The 18,535-nt window shown below is 40.3% G+C and overlaps 1 protein-coding gene across 1 annotated transcript; it reads right to left on the bottom strand.

Annotated features, from left to right (window-relative positions):
* Window positions 1–413: 413 nt before the first annotated feature.
* LOC112665188 (KRR1 small subunit processome component homolog) lies at window positions 414–17,681 on the bottom strand. The gene is given in 15 exon segments (XM_049115636.1): window positions 414–1,008; window positions 3,149–3,242; window positions 3,335–3,364; window positions 3,367–3,414; window positions 3,858–3,959; window positions 9,915–9,947; window positions 9,949–10,007; window positions 10,010–10,046; window positions 11,689–11,703; window positions 11,705–11,832; window positions 11,835–11,858; window positions 15,291–15,393; window positions 15,583–15,826; window positions 17,224–17,323; window positions 17,525–17,681. Coding segments are annotated over 15 exon segments (1,314 nt in total). The 3' UTR covers window positions 414–868.
* Between the last annotated feature and the right edge of the window lie 854 nt (window positions 17,682–18,535).

Genomic DNA, 18,535 nt, shown 5'->3' on the forward strand with positions numbered 1-18,535 from the left:
AAAAGAAAAATCTGTTCAATTTCCTCACTCTAGAATAAACTCATTTTTTACCTTCCACTTTTCTATGAATAAGCATTGTTTTCAGGCTGCTACAGCTGTGACTTTCAGTAAGTAGCCCAGCCTCTGTCTCAGCTTCTAAAACTACAAAATGAATGTGCTAGATTTAGGTGATTCTAAATAAATGACTCCACTGGCCCTCGTTACTAAAAGCATTTCTACATAACTTGTTGCATGCTGCTTCAATTCTAAACATCTGGTTTTCCCTGCTCTCTTGCAATCTGAGGTCTTTGGTTTACCACTTTCGTAGACTCATAATAGTAATTAATGGATTTAAGAGGTGCTTTTTTTGCTTGTGGGTTGTTTAATCTTAAACATAAAATAAGATCATAAAAAGAAGCCTAAATGTTTACTCATTTTAATTAAAGAGAACACTGTAAAATCTGTATTTATTTTGCTGAAATCCAAATGATGGGACATGATTTTATTTAAAGACTAACCAGTGGCATCAAACACTGGAACTGATGGACAATTACAATAACCACATTCCAAAAATCTTTACATAAACTACCTAAAAATTACACCTAAAATCATGCTTAGGCAAAACATGCCAAAACAGATAAGGTGCAATGTATACAAAGATGTATACACCACTTAGCCTTACATTTTTCAAAAAACACACAGGGAATACAATAATTCTTATTTATAAAGAACAGTTGTTTATATAAACACTATTTTGAAGAATGACACAAACTCAGAAAATGTAATCAGAGTATTCCTTATCACATAGGCTGTTGACGCCCCAGTATTTCAAAATACTTTACAAAAGGATATAGCTTCATGAGTTCTCATTTAGGGACTTTTTTTAATGCTACTTTTTCTTCTTTCTTTTTTCATCTGCTTCCATTTTAAGCTTAACTTCTTCACCTGAAAGAGCTCCCAGTTTCTTATTCTTTGCTTTCTTAACCTTTTCCTTGATGGCAGCCACATCAATTTTATTTTCAGTAGAAGCTAGACAAAATAAAAATGATACATGTAATCCTTTAGATTTTACCAAATAAAACAAAGAATATATATTTGGTACAATAATTTCAAAGTACTGTAATAGGTGAAAGGTCATGTTGTTAAATATAAAACACCTGCCTAAAGGAAAGTTAGACATTTTAGACAAAACAAATTATAAAGTACTTTAAAAATATATTAATAGAAATACACATCCAAATGGCACATTAATAAAAGTACTCATGCAAATGGCATTATAGATTACCTTTTCAATTACTGAATTCAACAATATCAAAGCTGCACTTATTTTCCTTAAAGTGCACTAAGATTATTTTTACTTATATTCTTTCCCACATTTTTAGAACTTTAGAGAGTACTCATTAATATACCAATTTTCCATTCTGCACATTAAAATAACATAGACTTACACTTCATGAAGAATATTAATATTTAGCCCTTCTAGCTTCCATGATTTTTATTAATAATGAAGATTTACATCAAAATCTACTTCATCTATTACCACACATAAAAACTTAAAAATAGGGGTGCCTGGGTGGCTCAGTCAGTTAGGCATCTGCCTTCAGCTTGGGTCATGATTTCAGGGTCTTGGGATTGAGCCTCCAGTCTGGGTCCCTGCCTTGCAGGGAGTCTGCTTGTCGTTGTCCCTATGCCCCTCCCCCTGTTCATGCTCTCTAAGGAATAAATCTTTTTTTTTTTTTTTAAGATTTATTTATTTATTCATTCAGAGAGAGCGAGAGAGAGGCAGAGACACAGGCAGAGGGAGAAGCAGGCTCCATGCAGGAAGCCCGATGTGGGACTCGATCCTGGGTCTCCAGGATCACACCCCGGGGTGCAGGCAGCGCTAAACCGCTGTGCCACCGGGGCTGCCCAGGAATAAATCTTTAAAAAATAATCTGAGAATATCTGGAGATCCTCCTAACAGAACCCAAACCATGGACTCAATGCCAAAAACCTGAACAACAGAGAGACGAAAAAAAAGTAGCTTTTTCTCACCATTTAAAGAACAGTATTCAGAACACAGAAGAATCACAAAATAAAACATTATCAGACTTGAAACCTTCACTATCATGAAATAGCTACATCTCTAATCATTATAAACACAGATTAAAATGGCTACTGAACAATCTTTAGGGTAAAACTCACAGGCTGAACAAACTGTAAATTATAATGTTTATGACACTTGTAACTTTACATAACCAATGATCTACATAGAATACAGTATTAAATTGCTGATATAATTAATATACATACTAAAATAGTACTGGTAGGTCCGGTTTTGACCAATGGGTCAGCTACAATGATGCCAGTGACTTTTCTCCCCTCACTGTGCACTGGCTACTCTGGAAAATTACTTCAGAAAGAGTACAAGTGTTACTAGTGGGAAGGAAAATGTAGAAGAGGAAAGGATGGATCAAATACAGCTAGGAATGGAGAAGAAAAGACACAAAATTGTTTTGAGTCTTGAGGGAGGGGCAGATAGAGAAAATCCTTCAGCAGACTCCCCACTGAGCACAGAGCCTGAGGCCCGGGGCTCCATCCCAGGACCCTGAGCTCATGACTGGAGTCACAACCAAGAGTCTGATGCTTAACTAACTGAGCCATTCAGGCGCCCACTCTGGGTGTCTTTTTAATAATAGCCCCTAAGACCTTCCTGCTATTTTGATGGTGTCCTTTAGCCCAAGGTCATCAGAAATCCGTAACAATATAGGAATGGAACTTTAAGCCACAAATCACGTAAATAAAGAGAAGAAAAGCGTAACTTCTGATAAGCTCTAAGAGGCATGATAACAGAGCTTGGAGAGCTTGATGCGTTAGTTATTTTTACGTCTACAGAGGATTCACTGCTCTAATTTATAGATTCACAACGAGTCCTTGTCCAGCACAATCAGAGGTCAGGAGAGGACTGTCAACCCAGGATACTCTTAAATAGGCATTAACTGCTAATAAAACACCTCAGTGATCTCATCTCTAGGATTAGTGATTAATGAAATGTCAAGAGAACTGATGAAAGATAATGGTTATTTCTTTAGTTAACACTCATAAAGAGATTTGGACAAATTCACTACTGGTTTACTTTTTAGATTACAGACTTCAACATCATGCCAATAATCGGAAAATAAGCATTTACCTTCCTTTGGTTTCACCACTGGTTTCTCTTTAGGTGGAATAAAAGCTTTGTTTCTTTCCTCTTGTCTCTTACTGAGAGCTTCTGCTTGTTTAGCCTGCATTATTATAAGAACGATTTACCGTTAGGTAGGAATTCAAGTTTCTATGAACTATACTATCAATGTTGTGAACTAGATAAGAGTCTTACCTTTGTGGCTTCCATTTTCTGACACTTCTTTTTTGACTTGCCTTCAGAAAATATTCACCACTAGCCAATGCTTTATCAATCTGTTGAAATCAGTATTTACAATTATATCAGAAATAAGGTAGATGGGAAGTCATTTCCTAAAAAAGGCATAATGCCCTTGGGATAGAGATAGTAAGGTCAAAAATCTATGATTAGTTTATAAAGGCAGTGACAGAAAAAAAGATGTGCTCTCTAAGCTGAAGGGAATACACACAAAAAGCACAGAGGTAGGAAAGAGGTGATGTGTTCATGAAATATACAGCAGGCTGTTTTAGATGGGATGGAACATCAGTGATTCAGGAAGATGTGAGGAAACTGGAAAGATAATATGAGGTACGCTTGAAGAAACATGAATGCCAGGTGGAGAGGGTGGGCTATGATTTAGAAATGACTGCAGGCTTCTGAGAGAAATAAAGAGACCAAAGCAGCCTATAGAAGGTACAGAAGATGGGATCCCTGCGTGGCTCAGCAGTTTAGCACCTGCCTTCGGCCCAGGGCATGATCCTGGAGTCCCGGGATTGAGTCCCACATCGGGTTCCCTGCATGGGGCCTGCTTCTCCCTCTGCCTGTGTCTTTTTCTCTGTCTCTCTCATGAACAAATAAAATCAAAAAAAAAAAAAAAAAAAAAAGGTACAGAAGAAAGAAGAGAAAAACACTTGGAATAAAGTAATGGCATGCAAAATGAAGAGCTAGAATTGTTAGGGTTTGGGGACTAATTCAATACTAATTAGAGAAAGCACAGCTTATTCATTCAATATATAATTGATTTATCTCAAATTTACACAGATTAAATCTTAAGGCAACATTTTAAACTCTTAATAATTACTAACCTCTTTACACAATTACTAATCATTTAATCCTTATTTACAATCCTTTGAACTAGATATTTTTATTATCCTCATTTTATGTACAGGGAAATTGAGGCAGGTTAAATAAATTGCCAGTCATGAAGCAAGTAAGTGGCAGAAGAAGTCAACTGGGACATTACTGTTTTTAGAAGCTTAGTCATAGGAGAGAAAGATAAGACAATTACTAACCACAGGACAGGCCCATAAGAAGTATGGCAAGTGTTATGGAAGCACAGTTGAGTAGTAAGATCACTGTACCTTCCCCCAACTAACAGTTCCTTTCTTTGCTTCCCTTCCAGAATAGACCTCTTGATCCAACATTTCTGTTGTTTTATCACCATGATCTAGTAGAAAGGAAAGACTTTAAGATACAGCCAAGGTAGGGAATCATGAAGTAAGATCCTTCAGGAGACAGATGAAGACAGAATTCAAAGAACAGGTGAAGAAAGGTTTGGTGCAGATGGAAAAAAATTATAGGTGAGAGAAAAGGGAAGTTGAAAGAGTTCTCACTTGAGGGTCTTAAATATTGCCATAAAATAAAATGTAATGTCATCTGCTAAAGGTGGGAAGGTGCTTCAAGAATTAAGAGGACAGAGAACTACCAGACAACAGTGAGGATCTGAGCCTGGAAACGCAAAATTATAGTGGATATAGTCCAAAAATAAGACTTTCTCCAGCTATGTTTAGCAGCCACATTTTGGGAAAGAAGTCAAATTTTAGGACTGACCAAGTTTGAGAGTTTTGCTGGACAGATGTGATAGAAGGAAAAAGCAGCATAAAAGAAGAGTGATAAGCAAGAGAGAAAAGGAAATTTGGGGCAAAAAGTGAAGCCAGAAAACAAGTAATAAAATGAGAGGCATTCATAACTTCTATTTTAACAAAAGGGTACAGATGTTAGAATTTAGGATTTCAAAACTGGAGCAGTCTGGGCAGCCCGGGTGGCTCAGCGGTTTAGTGCCGCCTTCAGCCGGGGGCCTGATCCTGGAGACCTGGGATCAAGTCCCGCATCGGGCTCCCTGCAATGGAGCCTGCTTCTCCCTCTGCCTGTGTCTCTGCCTCTCTTTCTCTCTGTGTGTCTCATGAATAAATAAAATCTTTAAAAAAAGAAAACCCAAAACCCCCCAAAAAACTGGAGCAGTCATATAGCACATGGTCTTAGGACTGATGCTAAAGCAAAGTGAAAGCATTAAGGGTTAAATTGTGTGTTTTTCTTTTAATCCATGGAATCTTTATTGTGGCCACAGGGGCACAACGGACAGCAACCACCTAGATATAGTTTACATTCTTACTGTGAAGCCTCTACTCCCCACATTCACATACTTAGCCGATTTACACTTACCTTTAGTTTCTTATACCCTGCCCCCTACGTGTACACACACACACACACACACAAACACACAGTCTACCTAACTCTCCATAAACTTTCTAACGAAATAGGTTAAAATAGTATCCCCCTCATGTAAAGAAATTCAACACTTAATACTGACCTGACTTTCTAAAGAAAAGTTTCTGCACCTGAAAGAAGTCTGACAATCACTGTTACAGTAACATATAATTAACTCACTTTAACATTACACATTGGATGAGTATTCTTCATAGTATCTAGGTGGTGAGAATGGTGTGTATTTTTTCTTAAGTTTTTTTCTTTGGTTCCTTGTGTTTATTCACATTTTGTGCTCGAACTGTGGCAAGAATCCTTCCCAACTTTGTGATCTTAATTCAGAATCTTTTGCCAACTCTTGTTTAATCATTAAGGTCTTTAGTCGTGGCGATACATAAACAAAGTAGGAATTAATTTTTTTTAAAAAATTAATCTTTTAAAAAATTAATTTTTTAAAAAAGATTTTATTCATTTATTTATTCATGAGAGACACAGAGAGAGGAAGGCAGAGATATAGGCAGAGGGGGAAGTAGGCTCCATGCAGGGAGCCGAATGTGGGACTTGATCCCGGGTCTCCAGGATCACGCCCTGGACTGATGGCTGGCACTAAACTGCTGAGCCACCCAGGCATCCCCTGGAATTTTTAATTTTAATAAGCAACACATCTGTCAAACTAAGACATTATAAATATTAAATAATACAATTAAAATGAGTAGTTCTTAATCTCCTCAGTAGGAGCAAAAGATTCCATAAAAAAAAAAGTAACATCAAATCAAGCATCAGAAAACAATTAGAAATTTAGATTAAGAAATGCAGAATTATTGGGGCGCCTGGTGGCTCAGTTGGTTAAGCGTCTGCCTTCGGCTCAGGTCATAATCTCAAAGTTCTGGGATTGAGCCCTGCATCAGGCTGCCCGTTCACCAGGACCAGGAAGTCTGCTTTTCCCTTTCCGCCTCCCCCTGATCTCTCTCTCTCTCTCTCTCAATAAATAAATAAATAAATAAATAAATAAATAAATAATAAAAATGCAGAACTATTAAAATAGAGATCAGAATTGAGATGAGACTAAGCTTTTCAATCATTAGTTCATTAAAACTCTTAAAATTTGGGGAGCCTTGGTGGCTCAGGGTCATAATCTCCAAGTCTGGGATGCAGCCCCGCATCAGGCTTCCAGGGAGTCTGCTTCTTTTTCACTCTCTCCCTCTGCCCCTACGCATCACTTGTTCTTGCTCTCTCAAATAAATAAATAAAATCTCTAAAAAACAAAAAATCTTTAAAATACAAATTATTTGGAGCAGGGAGAGTTCTTAATTAGCAATGTTCCCTAAAAACTGGAAGTTTTGGGTAGCACTTTAATTATCACAGGGAAAGAAAAAAGTAAACTTTCTCTTGATCAGACAAAAGCAATATTCTCACATTTCTCCCACTCCATTTGAATTCTGCACACATTGGAACATCAAAGGATGCCAATCAGGCATCAGATACAAGACTAGCTCTCTTTATCTTTAATTTGTTCTTTCACCCCAATCTAACAGTGACTTCATAACTTCATCAAATTTAAGTGGATTGCTTCAAAAATACTCCTCATAAAATAGTTCATTACAGCATGGTTACATTCCCAGGTATAATCACGAATGCTGTGCACACAGGGATATAACAGATCTCTCAGAGTTTATAATTTGAGAACTTAAAACAAAAAGTCTTAATATAATCTGACATATTCCAAACTCCACTAATAGAAAAAAGCAGAATTCCAAACAGTCACATCTTTAAATATAGTAATGGGCCCATAATCCAAGAAAACTTGATTGAGATCATCGATGACCCATTCCATGAAGCTTATATCCTTTGTATCAGAACTATGCCATACGTTACCGCATAGCAGAGACCTAAGCCTCTACGGATATAACTCCTCAGGACTAAGGTAGTTGGGCGTGCAGAACTCTACCTCTACCCTGAATAATTCTGCTTTATCTGTTTTGTGCATTAGGCTTCCACAAAAGATTTAATTTCAAGAAAAGTTTCTACACCTGAAAGAAGTCTGACAATCACTGTTATAGTAACATATAATTAACTCACTTTAACGTTACACATTGGATGAGTATTCTTCATAGTATCTAGGACTACTTTTTTAACCTGAAATTTGCAAAGAAAAATTAATTAGATACTTAGAAAGATTTTAATGAACTAAGTGGAAGGGGATTAATACACTGCAACATATCCTATGAACTGGGCAATGACTTCCAAATTGAATACAGTAGGCCTTCAACTGCTCTGAGTGACTCATAGATGTTTCCTAGTAGTCAACTTCTCTTGGAAGCAATGAATTTTCTCAACGTTACTGCTAAAATGTAACATATAGAACTAATACAATAACATTTTGGAACTGTGGAATTTAGGGATCAGGTAGCTAGATTTAGTCAGAAAAATTTAGGCTCAATAATGGGAATGCCACTTCATAAGGGAAAATCACCTAACTGTCCTTTTCCTGCTTTCTTGTTTGTAGTACGGAAAAAAAAAAAAAAAAAACTACCTCAAGGCTCTGCTGTAAAAATTAAGTAAGATGATATATGCAGACTTCACAAACTATAGGGTATTCAATATATTTGAGTTTTTATTTCCACATGAGAAAAGGACCAATAACTATAAGATCCAACAGAACTATTGTATTCTAGGTCCTAGAAAGGGAACAAGACCTCACAGCCAGATCCAGACAACAAAAGGAGTTAATAGACACAGTAACTGCTCCACTGATTCTCTCATAACATTAAACTTCACAAGTTAAAAAAAAAATTGTCAATCCATTAAAGATTACACTAAACTTCAAACCAAAAAAATGTATTTTAAAGGAAAGAAGTTTTCAGAATCTGACCTCTACTGGTTTATATAGGTTACTGCAAATAACAGTATCACCATTCAATTCTCTAATTACTTGAGCACATGTAACTACATCTTTCCTGTATATGCTACAGACTAAAATCTTAAATACCCATTTAAAACTTGCAGTGGAAAGAGAAATGATGCCCAGACCTTCTAATTCAGGAATGGATACTTCCTTAGTTCCCAAAGGTTGACCATATTATGTTAGGATCTAGGAGTGATGATGATTCCCTCAAATAACATGAAGCACAAAGTATTCACCAATGGGAAATCAAACAAAGTACATTATTTTAAAGAAAAGAAAAGAAAAGAAAAGAAAAGGAAAAGAAAAGAAAAGAAAAGAAAAGAAAAGAAAAGAAAAGAAAGAGAGAGAAAGAAAGAAAAGAAAGAAATTGAAAAACAGTGTATTATCCAAAGAACTATTATAACTGAATTATTTAATTTGTTCTATACTAAAAACTGACTGAAGATAGCAAATAGTTCTCACCTCTTTTAAGCCACTAAAAGGTCCACTGACTGAAACCATGTTTCCCTGAACCATAATATAACAGTTTGAGTTCCAAAGCCTTTACCAAAAGAAAAGTTGAAATTCAGTACAATGAAAAAAAAAAAAAAAAAAAAAAAAGAAATTCAGTACAATGAAAAACTAATGACACAGGAAGACTCTTAAGTTTTCCACTGATAAAAAAAGTACCTTTAACATAGATCCTTTGGGACCTATGAGACATTGTCTTCTTTTCACAAATCTTTTTCTTTTTTTTTTTAGCTTTTTTTTTTTTTAATTTTTATTTATGAATGATAGTCACACAGAGAGAGAGAGAGAGAGAGAGAGAGGCAGAGACACAGGCAGAGGGAGAAGCAGGCTCCATGCACCAGGAGCCCGACGTGGGATTCGATCCCGGGTCTCCAGGATCGCGCCCTGGGCCAAAGGCAGGCGCTAAACCGCTGCGCCACCCAGGGATCCCTCTTTTTCACAAATCTTTATTTCTTACTAAACAACCTATTTTAATTATGTCACAACGCAACATTATCCTCAAGAATTCCTACTGCCGGGATCCCTGGGTGGCGCAGCGGTTTGGTGCCTGCCTTTGGCCCAGGGCATGATCCTGGAGATCCCGGATCGAGTCCCACACGTCGGGCTCCCGGTGCGTGGAGCCTGCTTCTCCCTCTGCCTGTATCTCTGCCTCTCTCTCTCTCTCTCTGTGTGACTATCATAAATAAATAAAATTAAAAAAATTAAAAAAAAAAAAAGAATTCGTACTGCCTTTGGAAACATGAAGAAAATATTCTTTACAAACACATTTGTTTTCAAGGCCTAGGCTAATGAAATCTAAGCAGAAAAATGAAAACTCTAAGATGGAGGGATGCAGTGTTATATGTTATCTCTAATGTTGATGCAAATAAAGCAAAGTTTTTGTAATTCTAAATTTACCTGTTCAAATGATACACTTCTTGCTAAAAGTTTTAATTAGGTCTCTGGCCCTAATGATGATATATGGATCAAAAGTCTTCTTTGTCGTACAGTCATATTGCCCTTGATCAGGTCCAGGATTGCATTAATGTGCTGCAAAAAGCAAAGAGCAAATACACAACTGTCTAAAAATCAATTCAGTTTTAGGTAATTATAGACAGCCTATCCTAATCAAACTATTCATTACTGTAAATTAAGCTCTCTCTAATTCTATCAATTCCCCCCTTGAAGAAGCTGAGTAGTTGATATAAATAATGAACACTTGATTACTTTCATATTTCAAAGAAAATAAAAAATTCAGGCAACTGAAACCATTTGTACTTACTTGGCTTTAGAACTTTGCACTTATTGGGATAAAGATTATTTCTAGTTTAAAAAATATGTTATCAATGCAAATGAGGTCATACTTAAGACCTAGGGTGAAAATCTAAAGCTACATATAGCTCCTCTATCCTGGACTGGGCTCTGATCTGCCATCTGCTCCTTTGGGTTATGAATAGACTTTCCCTTCAAACTTTTTTCTAGCTGGTTTGTATTAGCTAAATACAAAGCGAAAACAAATTCTCACAGGTTCAGAAAGAAGCAATAAATGGAAAATTATGCATTAACTCTTAATAGGAGAACCAGATTTCAACAAAGCAAATTAAAATGTCATTTTCTGACTGACAGTATGTTGTGAATAATATTTCAGTGTAGTGAGTGATGAACAGTTCAACATAAGGTTTGGTCTCTATAAGTTCACAAGTCTAATCTCAGAGGTAGCTGTAAAATAGCTTGCAGTTTGCTGAACCACCCTAATACCTAACGGGCACAAACAGCTCCAGAGCAGTCACCTAGATGAGAAATACATTTTATATCACAACCTAGTGTGTGCACATGTGTTCATGTACACATATATAAATGAACCCAAAGCTTCATAAAATGAAACTTATCCTTACCATATGTGATACGTTATTTTTTTAATTTCTTTTTTTGGATGCATTCCTTTTTTTAAAGGCACATTATATCCACTAAATGGGATTTCTTGCTCCACTAATGGGTTTTCCAATCCATAGTTTGAAAAACAAAAACAAATATACTGCTCTAGGGAAACGGCAGCAGCTACATATAGGGCAAGTTGGCCACACCCCCCTCTTCCATTTAAAATGAAAGTTAAGAAACCATCCAGGAACGGGCCTCAACTCAAACTACACAGAAACATGGCAAATATCACAGTATAGAACAGGCATCCTGAAACTTGGAGTTCACAGAAAATCCATGAGATCCCTAAAGTTCTAAAGGTAAGTGAATTTATCAAAGTAATCTATTACTCACAAAATAAAAAACAAGTGGATTATAAGAATAAAGCTTATACCTAGGCTGTTTAAAATACCAAAGGAACCAGGGGCACCTGGGTGGCTCAGTCAGTTAAGCATCCGACCGACCCTTGATTTCTGCTCAGGTCATGATTTCAGGACCATGAGACTGAACGTCATGTCGAGCTCTGTGTTCATCAGAGTCCACGTGGGATTCTCTTACCCTCTCCCCAACCTCTACTCGCACATGCACATAGGCACACACACTCGCACTTACTCTCTCTAACGATATTTCTTAAAAAAAAAAAAAAGGCAAAAAACAAAGGCACCACATTAACCATTTATGCTAGTACCTTTTAAAAAAAAATCCACCAGCATATATACTTATTTAAAAGTAAAGGTGTAAGGAGCAAAACCTCAAATATATAAAATGTGCATACATGTTCATTCAAGGCTCTTCTGTACCAAAGGCCAGCACTCTTTCAAGTAAGCCTCTCTAGATTTTGGGAACAAAGTTGCAAAACTGCTCTCCTCCAAGAGGCCTCTGGGATTGTCCTTTTTAGAAAACGCCGGTTCCTTCCATCAGGTACAGTGAGGAGTTCTGATTCATCTAAAGAGGAGAAGAAACTTACACGTAAGATTTTACCCTTCTCTTGGACACTTTTAAAAATGCTTATATGCATATATTTACATGTTTCCCAATACTCCTTGTAGTTCCTATTCTCATACTCTTTAGATTATTCAACAAAGAACATGACTCCATCATTATTTATCAACATACTGTATTAAAATTAACTGTCTATACTTCAGCCTCATAAGACAAAGTTCCTTAAGGGCAGGGATGCTCCTCGGGTCTACAGTAATTCGCATATGCCTGATAGTAGGATACTAAAAAAACTTATATTGTACTACACTAACTTAAAGATCCAAATACTGCTTTGTTTACATGACTATTTTATCTTTTTTTTTTTTTTTAATTTATTTATGATAGTCACAGAGAGAGAGAGAGAGAGAGAGAGGCGCAGAGACACAGGCAGAGGGAGAAGCAGGCTCCATGCACCGGGAGCCTGATGTGGGATTCAATCCCGGGTCTCCAGGATCGCGCCCTGGGCCAAAGGCAGGCGCCAAACCGCTGCGCCACCCAGGGATCCCCATGACTATTTTCAATATAAATAACCTTTTAGATTTTCCTGAACTGCAGCATGGTGTGTATATGCACAGGCATATATATTTGTGTTTGTGTGTTTGCACAAACACAAACTTAAAAGCTGATATTCTGGTGTAAACTTTCAGTTACCGTCACTGGTATATGGTTTTAGACTTTCCAAAGAGTTTTCATATGCCTTATTTCTGTATACACCTTCATGACAACTGTGAAAGGTGGGAAGAATCGGTATTATTTTTCCCATTTTATAAAAGACATTCAGTCCAAAAAGATTAGTGACCTGTCTAAAGGGACACAAAGGTAATTCAGCCTAAGTCTCCTTTCAATAAAATGAAATGTCTCTTAAGGGCATAAATGATCTCCAACATCATTTATTAACACTCCTGGTCCTGGATTTTAGGAATCTCTTAAATCTAACAGCGATACTTTAATTCAATACTACTCAAAGGTATGACCCATAGACCTGCAGTGTCAGCACACATTAGGAGTTAGTCACAAATACAATTCTTGGGCTCCAACTAAGACCTAGCAAATTTGAATCTCTTGGATGAGCCCCAAGAATCTGTGTTCTTATAATCTCATTAGGAGATTCTTATGCACACCAAGTCTGAGAAAAGGGCCTTTGTGGTTTGTTATCCCCCATGGTAAACTTGCTTCTGTTTCTCACACTCACATCCAGTTTATTATTTCTGGTTCAAATCACAGAGAATTAGCTAAGCTTCATACATCACTTCCAAAAAAAAAAAAAAAAAAAACCAACAACAACAAAAAAACCCCACCAAACCTTCAAGTTCTACCACCGTGATTACTTAAAATATGTATCTTACCAAGTCTCTACTCAATTTAAACACTTAAATAGCTACAAATTTTAAAAAAACCAAAACCTAGCAAAAAAAATTTCACAGGAGTTTCACAACAGAGAAGTGCCAATAGCCTCCAAAACACGTGAAAAGGTGTGGCCTCATTAGTAATAAGGGAAGCTCAAATTAGAACCCCAACCAGACAGCATTTCACACTTACCAAAATGATAGAAATCCGACCTGCAGAGAGCATCAGGCGCTGGCGCGGCTGCAGAGCAAGGAGAACTCTCACCCACGGCCGCCGGAGCGTCTCCAGCGTTACCTGCACTACCCTCATTCAGGGATGCCCGTCCCATGTGCATAATGTGAGAAACCGGAACGTGCAAACCGGGAGATACACACGGAGACGTTTACAGGAGCGCTGCTGGTAATGGCAGGCAGCGGGAACAACCCGAATGTCCACCAACAGCAGAATGGAAATATACATAAGTGGACATTCATGGAAGGAAACAGCATCAGTATCAAAGGAAAATATTAAACGACAGCTACACGGATCACCTTGACTCAGTAAGAAAAATAAGGTTAAGCCTCGGAAGCAAGCAGAACATCCAGAACCCTCTTGCATTCGTAAAAATTCAAACACTGACAACATCAAACCATTCCGGGCACGGGGTAAAGATTATGTGGAGCACAGAAAATGATCAGAACGACTGGGAACAGGAAAGGGCAGAGGTAGAGAGCGCTCCTCGGGACTCGGGTGCGGTCCCGCCATATCTCCCATGTGCTGCTGGCTTTACTCTCGGCGCCTCAGACCCTGCATTCCGCTGAATCTGTTATGTGACTACAGACTTCTAGGACACCTCGCTAAGGGCACAGGGAGAGCTTGAGGTCCCAGGACACCTCCTGAGGGTGCACAGTGAGAGCTCGAGGTCCTAGGACACCTCCCGAGGGCCCAGAGGGAGAGCTCTAGGTTCTTACTCCCAGGACACCACCTGAGGGTGCACAGTGAGAGCTCGAGGTCCCAGGACACCTCCTGAGGGCCCAGAGGGAGAGCTCCAGGTCCCAGGACACCTCCTGAGGGTGCACAGTGAGAGCTCGAGGTCCCAGGACACCTCCCTGAGGGCCCAGGGCGAGAGCTCGAGGTCCCAGGACACCTCCCGAGGGCCCAGAGGGAGAGCTCGAGGTCCCAGGACACCTCCTGAGGGTGCACAGTGAGAGCTCGAGGTCCCAGGACACCTCTTGAGGGCCCAGAGGGAGAGCTCGAGGTCCCAGGACACCTCCCGAGGGCCCAGAGGGAGAGCTCGAGGTCCCAGGACACCTCCCGAGGGCCCAGAGGGAGAGCTCGAGGTCCCAGGACACCTCCTGAGGGTGCACAGTGAGAGCTCGAGGTCCCAGGACACCTCTTGAGGGCCCAGAGGGAGAGCTCGAGGTCCCAGGACACCTCCCGAGAGCCCAGAGGGAGAGCTCGAGGTCCCAGGACACCTCCTGAGGGTGCACAGTGAGAGCTCGAGGTCCCAGGACACCTCTTGAGGGCCCAGAGGGAGAGCTCGAGGTCCCAGGACACCTCCTGAGGGTGCACAGTGAGAGCTCGAGGTCCCAGGACACCTCTTGAGGGCCCAGAGGGAGAGCTCGAGGTCCCAGGACACCTCCTGAGGGTGCACAGTGAGAGCTCGAGGTCCCAGGATACCTCCCGAGGGCCCAGATGGAGCTCGAGGTCCGAGGACCCCTCCTGAGGGTGCACAGTGAGAGCTCGAGGTCCCAGGACACCTCCTGAGTGCCCAGGGCGAGAGCACTTGAGGTCGGCGGCTCACCTGGGCCACCCCGCAGCCGCCGCCCACCCGCCCTTTCGTCGACGGCGTCCAGCCTCGGCCACGAGCACAGGCCTCCGGCGCGCCCCCGACCCTCGGGCCGGTCCGCACCTGCACAGGCGTCTCGGCCCCGCAGCGCCGTCGGTCCGCAGGCCCGGCCTCCCCCCATCCCCCGGCCCCCAGGCGGACTGCACAGAACCGACGCCACGTCCCCGGCCAGCGGCAACGCAGCAGTCACGCCCCGAGCCTCGGTTCTCACTCGAACTGACCTCGCTTCTCCGGCTTCGGCTGCTGCGGACGAAACTCAGTCCTCGGTTCGCCGGCGCCAGCCCGTGGAAGCAGGAGGCCGCCATGTTCCAGCTGCTTCCGGCGCTACCGGAAGTGGGGCTGCTCTTACATCCTACCGGCTATTCCCCGGAAGTGGGGCTGCTCTTACACCCTACCGGCTATTCAGGCCTAAAAACCTGTTGGCTCGAAATGAGTTCCGTAGAACGCGGACGAGGAGGTCTGCGCAATCTCCGTGCGTGCGTTCGCCGCGGCCTGCGTCGGTGCCCAAGCTACCGGCGCTTCTCCTGCGTGGCCAATGGAGAGCCGCGGACTGTCTTCCCAGGATGCACGGCAACCACGGAGGTCGGCTGCATGCTGGGAGTTGTAGTCCAGCGCTATGGGGAGGCTGGAGGCCCAGCTCTGCTGCCTACAGCCTCCTGTGGGTCCTTGTGTGTAGCTCAGGGTCTTGGACTCCGGGGTTCGGTCGCAGCGTGCAATCGTCGGCAACCGGCTGCCATTCACGTCACCCACCCACCCACTTGTTTGATGATATGTATTTGGCCGTCAAGCATGCGCTGGGCCTAACTGGGAAGGCCAAATACGGAGATGCCTGGTCCTTGATGGCAGAGACTGGCACAATCGCTACCATTTACTGAGACTACTTGGTGCCACGCACTTTATTTGCATTTCCAATTTTTAAAACAAAACTAAAACCGATTATCTTTTTTTTGTAAGACAGTCTTAAAAGTCTTTGTTTCTGATGGTACTTACGTTCCCAGGGTCTTGGTACTTCTGAGCCAGAACCATGCAATTAAGTGACGCTTCTCAAGTATTCCCAAAACGGCTCCCTCAACGCTGCATATGGCCTCAGTGTGAGGCTTTTCACTACTTGCACACTTTCGCACTTCTAAAAATCTAAAAATTCTTAGACTCACTAATGATGAGACTTCTCTTGGTGACTGGTCTTACTGCTTGCCATTTCTAAAATTCTCTGCAGCACAAGTTGGGGAAGTCTTAGGTTGAATTTCTGGCATTAGTGAGACTGGGAACATCTATTTGGAATCCACCCTTGTATATCTTCTATAAAAACTTAAGATTGTTGTACATACGGTACATACATAAAACAGACGGGTAATTAGTGACAAGGTCCCAAGACATGTGGTTATGTTAAGATATTTTTTTCTTGGGACACCTGGGTGGTTCAGTCAGTTAAGCATCAGACTCCGGTTTTGGCTCAGGTGGTGACCTCAGGGTCATGAGATGGAGCACAGCATGGGGCTCTGTGGTAGATGTGGAGCCTGCTTAATATTTTTACTCTCCTCCTCTTCCCCATCACACTCACATGCTCTCTCTCTCTCTCAAAAAAAAATTATCCCATTTTTATAAAGCAAACGATTCAATAAGTATTTATTGAGCATCTATAACATTTTGTGTTCTTTGTGCTAGATAATTATATGTATGTGTGTCTGTATATATTGTGAATATATGTTTGTATGTGATTATACAACAAAAAAAGATTTAGAAGGCTACACCTCAAGGTTATAAGGCAGGCTATCTTAGGGATGAAGGTAGAAAAGAAAAAGGAAGCAGGCAAAAGGACAAAAATAGGTAAAAAATAATAATCATTAGAAAAATATTGTCAACAAGTAAAGGACTCTGCATGAAAGCCTAGAAAACCTGGGAGTCCAGGAGAGAGACCAAATTTGAGAAACATATTCGGTCTTGGAATGTTTGCTGTGCAAACATGTTTCATGTGTCATGGTGTTGGGCTGAAATAGGCTTGCACGGTATCAACCCCTTCTTGCAAGGCCCCATTTAGCAAATTCTGTAGATATGGACACATGGTATACAGCTCTGGCTGCTAAGTCACTTCAGTGAACACTTAACCAACCTCTGTTTTTTCAGCTGTAAAATGAGAAAGTTGAGTTAGATTACTGCTTCTTAAACCTTAGCCAACCTCGGACACACATGGAGGGTGATCGTATTCCCAGTTTATAGTTCAGTAGGTCTAGGACAGGGCCCAAGAATTTGCAATCTGGAAAACAAGGAATTACCCAACCCTAAAATGCAAATAATGCCAAGGTTGAGAGACTTGGGCCTACAGATGTTCTTAATTTCTGTGATTCTACTTCAAAGGGCTAGTAAGGGCTTTACTTTTACTTTTACCAGACATGCAATGAAAGCAAAGTTATTTCCTACTTTTCCCATTATTTCCCACTGCTAGGGCAGAACTTACCTGGCATCAAGAAGCCAAAGTTTCCAGATGGTTGTTCATTACTTTTCTGGGCTCCTTGGTGGACAATCTTAATCCATTTCCTGGGATTCTGTTGTCTCATTACCCAAACAATGACACTGCTATATTCAGTGGATGCTTGAGGTCTAAAGGCACTCATTATTGCTTGAATATTAGTCTCTCTGGGACTCAGGCCCACAGAACATTAATATTTCATTGGCCTCTCCTACTATTTCCAAGGCAATCTTCCATCTTTCTCTTCTTGATTGTACTTATTGATAAGAAACAGCTTTGATTTAATTTTTGGTTATAATATTCTTCTCCTTAAAGGAAAGCTGGAATACGTTTCGTGATATTAGGTTTCACTGAAGCAACAGAAGGCTTTTTAACGCATGCATGAAAACTTAAGATTTAATTAGTGGCATGTGAAATGTATTGGCACTGCCAAGATTTATTATTTTAGGCAAATCAAAGAAGCAAACTACAGTCTTTTATTTGTTTACGTGACATTGGGAGAATATTTGAACTTCTCCAGGAAGCAAATTTCTAGTCATTTGTTAAGTCTATATGCCTCCCCACCCTTCAGACAGTGGTAGCCACAGATGGTTCTTGATTAAATAAATTTTTTTAATGAAAGTAAACTTTTTAGATTATATATTTCAAATATTTAATGGGTTTGTATTTAAACAAGCTATTTCTTGATGTTAACAAGATGGTGACATGGCTTCTCCATTGTTTCAAAATCTCAAAAAGTCTAGCTATCTGATACACCTAGAGACTGAAAATTAAGTTTTAACACTACATTTTTTGCTTTTGATCATCTATCAGTGATTTTAATCTCTTTTGGTTTGCAAGTCACTTTACTGATGAAATTAAATCAATGGACCCAGAAAAGCACATATATTTGGGTACACATATCATTTTACCCATAGTTTGACGAGATGCTCACATTTCTGTCACACTCTTTCATAAAACTCCTAAGAGATCAAGCCATCAGGTTAGGGACTCTTGCCT

The sequence above is a fragment of the Canis lupus genome, chromosome 10, assembly GCF_003254725.2.
Source record: "Canis lupus dingo isolate Sandy chromosome 10, ASM325472v2, whole genome shotgun sequence".
NCBI classification, from domain to species: Eukaryota; Metazoa; Chordata; class Mammalia; order Carnivora; family Canidae; genus Canis; species Canis lupus.